Raw genomic sequence first — 12,216 nt, forward strand, 5'->3', positions numbered from 1 at the left:
TTTTTGTAAGTGTAGGCTGAAATAATAGGGTCAAAATCAGAGTCACGATCTCCAAACAAGAGTTCAACGTGCAATGTGGTTAATTATATTACATTTACAAGCCCAACTAGGTTCACTCATCAAAGAATCAATTTTATTAAATTTAAATACATTTTGGAATATTGATAAATGCCATTTCAGTTTTAATATACCGTTTCAATTTCAAACGTTATTTTGGCCAATTTTTAGTCTGGTTTTAACTAAACTCACAGTATAGAGTTTGTAGTTCTTTAAGTTAGTTTTTGTAATCCAACTTGAATTACTATGATTGAAAGTCGGATGAGAAAAACATGCATGAAACAACGAACATTGCCCACTTTTTTTAAAAACATGCATGAAACAACGAACATTGCCCACTTTTTTTTATGTTTTCAGTCGTCCAAAATTCAAATGTAACTCATACTCATACATAATTTTATCACCCCACATCCAATCTAGCCGATTCAAGCTGGAGCACAAAGCCATCTCCAAGAAGTAGAGTTTTCGTGGTTTATCAAAACTCAAAATCATACTTAAAAAAAGGGTTAAAATCATGTTTTCGAAATTCAAACTGTATTAGTAGAATTAAAACGACATTTAACAATTCATGATATATAAACAATTGTCTAAAATTCAAATATAACTCATATTCATACATAATTTTGTCACCCGCCGTCCAATCCAACCGATTAAAGTTAGAGCAGAAAGCTATCTCAAAGAAGTAGAGTTTTCGTGGTTCGAACACTGTCAACACTCAAAATCATACTAGAAAGGGGTTAAAAACTTAAAATCATGTTTTCAAAATTGAAACTGTACTAATAAAATCAAAACGACATTTAACAATTCAGGATATATAAACAATTGTACAACTTTTACCAATTTGTGATCTATAAATAGTACTTCAATTGTATGACTTTTACCAATTTGTGATCTATACATAGTACTTCATGCAATAATCTTGCTCTATTGAACGAGTCTACATTCACATATAAATAATAAAATATTGAAAATTTGTCAACGTATAACAGTTACAAGCAATAACAACAATTAATGTACTAATCACAATAATCAAATTTAATTTAAATTAGGATTTGCAAAATCTTATACTTTTGTTTCATTGGACTAGAAAGTGATCCACAGCACTTCACAGCATGTACTTTGCAAAACTTACAACTAGGTCTATTTAATCTTTTTATTTTAGTTCAAACACACTATACAACTATTTTATTATTATTATTATTACTATTTATTTATTTATTATTATTATTATTATTATTATTATTATTTATTAAAAAAAACAGCTAATCTTTATACGTGTGTGTCAGCTAATAAGCAGCTTGCCTTAAATATACGTGTGTACGCTTTCATTTTCACATATTTACCCACGAATTTCCCACGCTTTCACTTTCAACTTACATTTAATTAATTTTTTTCCCCTTATATATATAAACAATTGCCATCTTCTCCAATTCTCATAATAAAAACAAAATAAATATTTATATATTTATTTTGTGGTAATAAAATAAATATATTTTTTATTACATATAGACCACTATATATATATATATATATATATATGTACACTATAAATATATATGGCTGACTCTCCACCTCATCGTAACATGAGTCAACAAGACCATCCACCAAGCCCCACCGAAAATCCTCTCAGCCCGCCACCATCTCCGCCGCCGTCATCTCCACCGCCGCCGCCGTCGATTCTTCCTCCTCCTCGGTCTTTCTCACCGGCGGAAGGTATGGTGCAGCAATCGAGGGACCAATCGCAGCATTTGCAGCCGAGTATCAGCAGCGAAACACTGCCGTCGCCGAAAAAGGTCAAGAAAACCGCCGCCGGAACCTCCACTTCCGCCACCCGCCCCGCCGCCGGCGCCGGGAAGCACCCGGTGTATCGCGGGATAAGGAGCCGCAGCGGGAAATGGGTGTCGGAGATTCGGGAGCCGAAGAAGACGACGCGTATCTGGCTGGGCACCTACCCCTCGCCGGAGATGGCCGCCGCCGCCTACGACGTGGCGGCGCTGGCCCTCAAAGGCGGCGACACCCTACTGAACTTCCCCGATCGTGCTAGTAGGTACCCGACCCCGGATTCGCCTTCCCCTCAGGACATCCGCAGGGCCGCCGCCGCGGCGGCGGCTATGATGAAGCCGGAGAGCGGCGGCGATGAAGCGCCGCCGGAGGCGGCGGCGGCCACCGCCGGTGGGGAACCTCCTCCTAATGCGGAGGCGTTGACTACTGGGCATGATCAATTCGTCGACGAGGAGGCGCTGTTTCATATGCCTAATTTGCTGTTGAGCATGGCGGAGGGAATGCTGGTCAGCCCGCCGAGAATGGAGTCCCGGCCGCCGGATGACTCGCCGGAAAATTCTGATGCTGAAAGTCTGTGGAGCTATAGTTTTGATTAATTAGCTCTGATTTTAATTATTATATTATTAATTTTATTATTATATATCGTGAGAAACAATTTAAAAAAGGGAAGGAAAAAGAAAAAAAAAATCAATCTTGAAATATATAGTTTAATTATTTATATACATAAACACCAAAAAATTGTGCTCAACTAGAAAATATTGGATTAGTTATATCAAGAATCAAAAGCATGTGAATGCATGAACCGGAACTGCAGAGAAGCAGCTTACAGTTTAATGAATTTTAATATATATTTTACAAAGAAGAATAATATTTATTATTATTATTATTATTTATTTATAGTGTGAAAAAAATAATAATAAGAAAAAAATAATAAAAAATGGCCCATGATTGTCCCATCTCAATATAGATGCATGGAAGTAAAATATTTCAGGTTCTGACTTTCCAATTAAAGCATTTCTTGATCTTCTTCTTTGTTTGTTTTTTCCTCTAATGATTTTTATTTTGGACACTTGCTTAAAAAAACATTTGCATGCATAAAAATATTGTTATTATATTATATTTAATGGCCAAAATAAAAATTACTATGATGAAATAGCATAAAAATTCTGAAATTCTTGTTAAGTTCCTTAGGGATCTATGTTATTGAGAAATCACATTTAATATCAAAATTTAATAATTTGTTACTAGATCTCGTATGAAGAATCGAATATTTTACCAACGCCTAGCTCGTCCAGTGTACCTCTATTGGATTAAATATCTACCCACTAACTAATTATTTAGTTAGTAAGAAGTTTGATTCTCACTTCAAGAAAAAAAATGGGCATTATTAATACCCTAATTCTAACAATAAAAAAGTTTGTCAATGAAAAGTGATTATAAACATATTGTACATTGTCACTAATAGCTCATTTTATTGTTACTTAGAGGGTGTTTGGCTAAGCTTATTTTAAACAGCTGATAAGCTCTTACGTCTGATAAGATGTTTTAAGAGCTGATAAGCTGTTACATCTTATTTTTATGATTATTTTTTAGAGTGTTTGGATAATAGGCTTATTTCCTATTTTTACTCATTAAAAGATCTTAAATAAAAAGGTGGGGTAGAGGTACTTATTTAAAAAGATCTTATTTGCTATCCAACAGCTTATTTTAAAAAAAATTAAGATCTTTTTCTAAAAAATTACCAAACACTTTGGAAGAGCTTATAGCTCTAAAACATCTTATAAGCTCCTTTTAACATCTTATAAGCTTAGCCAAACACCCCTCTTAATCTTTTTTATTGTTATTATATATAAGTGACAATCACTTTTATTGTCATTGTATAGAATTAGTGATAACTGAAAAGCATATACAGCGGCATCATTTTTCGTCAAATCATCTTAAAATAGGTGTTTGTCATGCACCCAAATGTTTATTTACTGTAGTGACCTTAGATTAAATCTTATATTATATTAACTATAAATTCTGGTATTATATGTAATTCACTAGGGTTCGTTTGATTATTGCTATAAGATTTTACTGATTAAATAGTATGATCTAATAACACATTCGGTTGCACACGCTCAAATTTTCAAACTCTCTAGCTACTAAATTCAAAGTTTGCTACTCCCTTTGTCCATATTATATGTCTTTGTAGAGAGTTTTTTTTGTCCCAAATTATTTGTCATTTTAGATTTTCAATGAAGTATTAATTGCATTATTTTCGATTTTGTCCTTAATCACTCCTAATTAATTAGTTGAGAATCAATTAATGTCGAGAATATTTTAATAATTTTATAAGTTTTTTTTTTATTATAATCTATGCACATTTATTAATTTTCTTATGTGCAAAACAACCCAAAATGACATTTAAATTGGGACGGAGGGGTATTAAGTACTACTATTTTATTAAATTAATATCACCCATTTTACCTGAGATTAACTTAAAAAGGGTTGTCTAAACAAGAAAAGGACTAATATATCCTTCAAACTACATGTTACTCCCTCCGTCTCAATTTAAATGTCGTTTTGGGTTGTTTTGCACATATTAAGAAAATCAATAAATGTGTATAGATTATAGTAAAAAAAAAAAAAACAGATACAATTACTAAAATATCCTCGACATTAATTGATTCTCAACTAATTAATTAGGAGTGATTCGGAAGCAAAAGCAGCTATCGTTGCAGTTGAATTCGCTCGTGATCAAACATGGAGAAGGATAGTCATTGAAGGAGACTCTAGCTTGGTCATTAAGGCAATAAATGAAGTTGAGGAAGATTGTTCAGCGTATGGAACTTTAGTGGCCGACATACATGTCCTTGCTGCGGTTTTTGGGACATTCTCAGCTCAACATGTACGAAGGACTGGTAATCGTGTTGCACATGCACTAGCTAAGCTCTCTATATGTGAGTCATATTGTGGTGATTCTTTGCCTATTAATATCCAAAATATTGTTGGTCATGAGTTAATTTGATGAAATGAAATTATTTTTTTACTCTAAAAAAAAAAAAATTAGGAGTGATTGAGAGTAAAATTGAAAATAATGCAATTAATGCTTCATTGAAAACCTAAAATAACAAATAATTTGGGATAAAAAAAACTCTCTAAAAAGACATATAATATGGGACAGAGGGAGTAATTTATACTACTTACATTATGATTATGATTTTGTTTTTTTGTTTTTGCAAAACATAGATATTTGAATCATGATTTGGTGAACACTTTTGGAATATCACTTTAATAATTGTGGAAATTAAATTTAATCATCATGAGAAAAATCAAGAAAGGGGTTTGAACTTTGAAAGAAGCAATTGGTGTAATTAAGAGACAAAAAGGTTGATTAATGATATCACCACCAAAAAGGTGTCCCTTTCCGAAAGTTTAGAACATTTTTTTTTATCTGGTCAAACCAAATCCAATCCTTCTCGGAGTCGCTTTTAGCCCAACCAAAATTATAATTAAAACCACTATATGACAAAAAAAATATATATATTACATTTCTTACCATACATTAAATCTTCTTTTAGTATTTCAATTTTGGGAAGTATGGTTGGCCTCTAAACATTTACTCTGATAACAGAGATTAAGTATCAACTTTCTTAATAAATTCTAAAAGAAGCGGAATCAGAAACAAAATATAGGGGGGGAGTTAAATTTTGAGGTTCGAAGCAGCAACCTCTTTTTTTAGATTCTCAAGACACTGTCAAAATAGGTTTATATTGCTAATTCTTAATTAAAACAATATATATTAGATTTTTATCATATTTCAAGCATGCAATAAACATCTAATTAATCGAAATGATTCTATTAAATGTATTGGCACTAACTATTTTGGGGATTCGAGCTATCGCCCTATTATTTTTTTAGAGGTATTGATGAAAAAAAAAAGAAGTAAATATTCATAAATTTGTACTTAAAATAGTAAGAGTTTATGCCATTTTGTTTTAGTATATTATTATTTGAATATGATTTAATATCTATAATTTTACAAAAACTTTGAGGGGTCGAAACTAATATTTAAAAATATAATTATAAAATAACCTTTTTTTTTATTTAACCTTGAGGGCTCCACATCCTCGGGCCCTTCATAGTTGCGGGCCCCTCTCCTAATAAGTGTTTGGTTTTCCATGGTTAAAACAAATACACATGGAAACAAAAAAATATACATGTATATAATAATAAAAAAATAATAATTTATTTATTAATAATATTTTTGTAGGGTATTGGTTATATCATGGCCAGGGACAAACGCACCGTATGGCTGGGGTGGACTCGAGCCCCCTTCATTTCGAAATTTTTATCTCATAATACCGTATATATTTTCAGGCCACTCAATTATATTATATATATAATATATATATATAATATATATATATATATATATATATATATATATATATATATATATATATATATATATATATATATATATATATATATATATATATATATATACTAACCTATATATTTTTCAGGTCACCAATAATATTATTTAAGTCCATTTATTTAAAGTCTCTTTACGTCTGACTTGCTCTCATTTTTTATTTTCCAACTTAGTTCTTATATTTTGAAAAAAAAAACTTTGTTCTCTCGGACAGTCAGTAGTCTACAATATTTTTTACCGAGAATTGCCACCGACCGACAATGGTGGAGCCAGGAATTGGAGATAGAGTGGGGTTAACATTTATTTAAAGCCCCTTCACTAATAACACAATGTTTTTGGTCGGTGGGCTAAACTAAATTACTTGGATGGATTAAATTAAATTACTTTGGTGGACCAATTACACATAACTATAATATGTAGTATAAATATATACCCTTGCCAAAGGGTGGCTCCGCCACTGCCGACCGATGATTGGACGCGAACTGACAATGGATTAAGGGTTAACTTGACGTTTTCTACCTTATCTTAATTTCATATTGAATATCTTAATAACAGACACGATATCCATGTTTTTTGGATTTCCATAGCAATTTAACTTTGCTGTAGGGATTCACTGTGCAAAAAAAAAAATTCATAACAAATTCTTATTCAGGGGCACGGCCCTCGAACCCCGAATATATTTAATTCCATCCTCACAAAATTTTACGGCCTCACCACCACCGATCATGACATTGATATTGATTAACATATATTACCCTACCAAAATAATTTTAGTATTATCATTATTGTACTAATAATATTAAAAAATAAATACAATATTATATTTAATTGTACATCCATTGCATACGTATTGGTACAAGTAACTAACTAACTGTAGAAGAAAAAATAGAAAAGAAAAAAAAAAAACCCAAATGAAGGTGGCGACGGTTGGAGAAGATAGAGTTGGTATTGGTCGGCCAAGAGACATCACACTAATCACTAATACTGCTAAAAATGTTTGTCTTTTAGCTGTCTAAATTTCTATGATATTGTGACCACATAATATTATTAAATTATTACTATTTCATCAATATAAATTATTATTATTTTTTATTTAATTATTTATTTGGTGGGCCTATTGTTTGTGATACAGAATCTAAGAAAAAGAAGGTTGAAGAATGCCGAAATTTGCTTATGTTTCTATGATTGTGAGAGGCTGTACCTCTTTGACTATTCAAATCACTTTTTTATGGCCGACATATTATTATATATATATATATATATATATATATATATATATATATATATATATGTGTATATATATATTGGCTTCTTGTATCTCTTATTTGGTGTTGGTGGCATGTCTCTATACCTCCAATACTAATGGCTTGTTACTATATATTTTAGTGAATTATACTTGGGGAAAATTAGCTTACTTGTCACTTATGGAGCTTCGTTATGTTCTGTGGTAATCTATCGTAAAATATTTACCTATTTGCAATCATCTATCTCTCAAATCTTGTACATAAATAAGGTGAACCAACAAAATACATAGGATTGATTTTTGAAACGACTACTGCGCGCGTGTGTATGTGTGTGTGTAAGACATGGATAAAAGACTTTTAATAAAATGCTAAAATCCCATTGTCCTAATTTGGAAGACTATTAGTGTTCGGGAGTGTTTAGTAAATTGTCTTTTATATTTTCATAAACTAGTCACGTTTGGTCCAGAATATTAACCTCGAGTAATCGAATAATTAGACATTGTTAATATTTTTTATAAACTCAATAATTTTCCAAATCGGCCTAAAAATATATTATTTTATCATGGTCTATTTGATTTATTGCGAGATAAGTCATTGGTCTTTTCATAGCTCAATGGTATTTTGAATTTTTATCAAATTATTCAATTTTATTTTGATTAATCTCATTTTAGAAACTAAAAGAGGTTTACATAAATTGGATGTAGTAAACGAATATAGAGGATTCACATAATTTAATTGGGCAATCTAATAGAATTTGATCAAAAATATTTATTTTTCTGAATTTATGTGTGATTGTGTGTAGTTCGATTGAAAATGAAGAAACTAGCACATGTATTTCACTGGGATTAGTATTTAGGATACAACACATTTGTCTTGTGACATTTTTATATATTTAATTATACATAATATAAAATCATATTTCTTTATATAATATAAAATTAATATTTATTTTATCATTTTATGAGTAATGTATATAATTAGAACGTATCGGGGGCCACAAGTGTAAAAGGAGAAAAGAAAAAAAAAACAATAACTCTATTGTCTATCTTCACTATATTAAAATGGATATGCGACGACGTTTTCGTTTGAAAAAAACGGTATTCGGAGATTAGGTGATATTTTAAAAATTAGAGAATCTTTTTCAGTTTTATTTGTTTGATAGTTAGGATAAAAAATTATACTTATTTGATTAATTTTATGTTTTATACGAAAAATCTTGTTATTGAATAAAAAAATTAAATACTCTCAATCAATATTGACAATGTTTGGTTCAGTTTTCGTCTCGTCAATATTGGCTATTTTCTGGTTTTACATATTGTTTGTGTTGAAATATTTTCATCGAGCTCAATTTCCGACCGTTCGATCGAATGAGAGAAGATGCGTCCAAGGAAAATCTCGATCGGATATAAATATATATATTAAAAATGAGAATTAAAATATATACAATGGCGCCGGATATATATAAAGAGCTACACACAGTACTGTTCAATTATATTATTGATGGTTACATAACCATGTTGTACCAGAATGGAAGAAAATATAATATTGTACATTTTTGTTTTTTAATACATTATTGGGAAATGGGAATCATAAAACAGTGTTGTCTAAATTGAATATGTCATAGGTGACACTTCAATAATATTGTTAGTTGAAATGTTCAATTATTTGTCAATTAATTTGTTGGGACAAATATATTAATATATATATACATATATTATAGGGGTGTTTGTTCGGTAAAACCGTACCGAAATTTCGATAAACCAAAATTTCAGTACTGAAAATTTTTATAACGTTTATTGAATCGAACTATTTCGTTAGGTGCGGGTTTATTATCGAATTAATTCAGTTTTTTTCTATTCGGTACCCGTAAAACCAAAAACATATTATCTTATTTAAAAAAAAGGTAAAAAAAAAAGAAGAAAAAAAAAACTAATTAATTCTTGAATTTGACATTCAAAATTCAATAATCAGCCCTAAAAATAAAAAGTGATTATCAATAGAAGCTAATTTGTAAATAATAAGAAAAAAATATCAATCTATAAGTATTTTATAATTTGTTATAACCTTAAAGGGTTAAAAAAAAGTGTATATATATATATATATATATATATATATATATATATATATATATTTTTTGGTAACGGCACGGTCCAGTACTTCGGACATCAATACTATATGCCGTACCGAATACCATAATTCAATAAAAGAAATATCCAGAATACTGAACTGAATATTCAGTTCAGATTTGGCACGTATCAAATTTTCGATCAGTTTACCGACCGAGTAGCCGTCGTCTGTATATATGTAGTATGAAAATAACGGCCATTATTTTGCAGGTTCCAAAAGTAGGCAATTGAATGAGAAAACGATAAATTGTTTATTACCAAATATTCCATTTGTGGATGGGAAGCTCACAACATGACATCAACTACCTGTTAAATTATATTTTTGTCCGGCCTTTGAAAGCCATGTTTTTTCAGAATAATTAGGTTTACTATCACTATTAACTCTATATATATATATATATATATATATATATATATATATATATATATATATATATATATATATATATATATATAGTGAAATTAATTTTTTATTCATTTGTTATATATTAATTAATTAAGTACCCAAATTATTAATTTGTAATGTTGTATGTGTCACTTCTACAATTAATTGTATATAGAATTTAGCGAATATTTTGATTAATTTGAAGGGGAAATTAACTAGAAGTCCCTAGATATGGAAAATTATTATCAAAAACTACAAGAAAATATTTTGGTTTTAGTAAAAGTTCATCACTTTTAATGTGGTAATGAAATTAGTAAATCGACAAGTACTCGATCTTTTGAAAATTGACGGTAAACGTCAAAAAATCGGTAGTGAATTACATTAAACAAAAGATATTTAACAAGATATGTGATGTGGTACGATTCCACGTCACGTTTTGCAATTCTTCCCTCGCATTTCTTGATTTCTCGCGTGGGCACTACCTGCATCACAAAAAGTCGTTAGGGCGTCGGGATTGGTCCCGGCGAAAACCCTCCGACGCTCAAGTCAACTTTGTATGATAGAAGTAGGGGTGGTTTCGGTACGGTTGCCGAATATTTTGATCAATACCGTGTACCTACCGAATTATATGGTATTGAAAAATTCGATACCGTTACCGTACCAACAAGTGCGGTATGCCGTTATTCGGTATACCGTTACTTTCGGTACGGTATATCGGTACATGGTAGTCTACCGTTAATTTTAATTTGTTATACTTTGAAGACGATCTTTATAAAAACACAACATTTTAAACAAGAACATTGGCTATTTATATGATCATATTCAATTTTTCAAAGCTCCTTGAATATTTATCAAACTTCAACTTCATTAATTTAGCCACACCTTGCAAATAAGATTATTAGAGTCATGATTTGTTTTTCAATCTCAATTTGCAGCCATACTATTGCCGTGAAAACCAAATTGGATGTACACATTTTTGTTGCACTAAGCTTCAATGTTGTCTAATAAATTTTGAAGAAATGTATTTGAACTTTTTTAAGTTTTGACCTATTTATTTTATGTAGTAATTTTAATTTAGTTAATTATTAACTAATATAAAATAAATATATATTAATTAAATTATAAAATTTAAATTTGCGGTACGGTACGGTATTACCATGGTATTAAAAATACAATACCGCTATCGTACCGTATAGTAGGGTACGGTACAAATACCGTACCAAATGTAGTGGTTACCGAAGTTTCGGTAATTTTTCGGTATTGTTTGGTAGGTATACCGTGGTATTCGGTAGGCGGTAATTATTTTCCAGCCCTAGATAGAAGTATTCAGAGAATTCAAGAGACTGCTCGAGAAATATGAATTGCGTACCTTTAATTGTGAGGTTTCCGGGTATTTATATGGAGATATATATTCTCATGGGCCTAAGCCACTTAATATGGGTCAACTTGGGCCTAACTGTTTAGATCATGTCAGTTTAGGCCTTAACCGACTTGGGCTTGTACTATTATCTTTAGTCGATTTGGGCTTGACTTGTGTGCCTCTATGGGCTTGTAGATATGGGTCCATCAATATGATAACGTAAAAAAAATTAACTGAAAACGGCAGCGAACTTCTTAAAGTTTGACGAAATTAAAATCGACAGGGAATTTCTAAAACTGGCCAACGAACTTAGGTAAATTTGCAATGAACTTCGATAGTAAACTTATGACTGAATTTTTTGTTTTTATTTTTTAGAGAATATTGCAAATATCTAAAAACACATGTAAGATAAGTAGATAACAATAGGTAGAAATATTATTTCCCAAAATAAAACAAAACCATTTGAGACAATAAAAAAGGATGATTCTTCCACTAATCATTGACTATTAAATATTGGGATTTATTAAATAAATAAAAATCGAAAAACTCATACCAAATGTTAAAGGACAGATCCAATGATACGTGTCCTTTTATTTTCTCATTGGAGAACTGCATAATTTAATTGAACGTTTTTTAAGTTACGGCCACCTATGAGATAAGGTGAAATTACGAAAAAAAATTATTTTTGTTTGGATAATTACAATCGCTCCTCACAACTATGTACCGTAAGAATAGAAGTGTAAGACAATACATAGTTAAAGGAGGTAATTATAATTACCCAACAAAAAAGGGATTTTCGTGTATTAGCCCTAGCTTAGGGGGCTGGCCGTAATTTTTCCAAA

At 30.6% G+C, this 12,216-nt stretch overlaps 1 protein-coding gene across 1 annotated transcript; it reads left to right on the top strand.

The window, feature by feature from the left end:
- The first annotated feature begins 1,599 nt into the window (after positions 1-1,599).
- LOC105956170 (ethylene-responsive transcription factor ERF027) lies at positions 1,600-2,518 on the top strand. Its single transcript, XM_012980006.2, has one exon. The coding sequence runs from the start codon at positions 1,614-1,616 to the stop codon at positions 2,433-2,435; it is 822 nt and encodes a 273-aa protein (XP_012835460.2). The 5' UTR covers positions 1,600-1,613; the 3' UTR covers positions 2,436-2,518.
- The last annotated feature ends 9,698 nt before the right edge of the window (positions 2,519-12,216 follow it).

This window comes from Erythranthe guttata, chromosome 1 (assembly GCF_056151865.1).
Source record: "Erythranthe guttata isolate IM_541 chromosome 1, IM_541, whole genome shotgun sequence".
NCBI lineage: Eukaryota > Viridiplantae > Streptophyta > Magnoliopsida > Lamiales > Phrymaceae > Erythranthe > Erythranthe guttata.

Bases quoted from the DNA above. Each gene is read 5' to 3' on its own strand.
- LOC105956170 (XM_012980006.2), top strand. From the start codon at position 1,614: ATGGCTGACTCTCCACCTCATCGTAACATGAGTCAACAAGACCATCCA.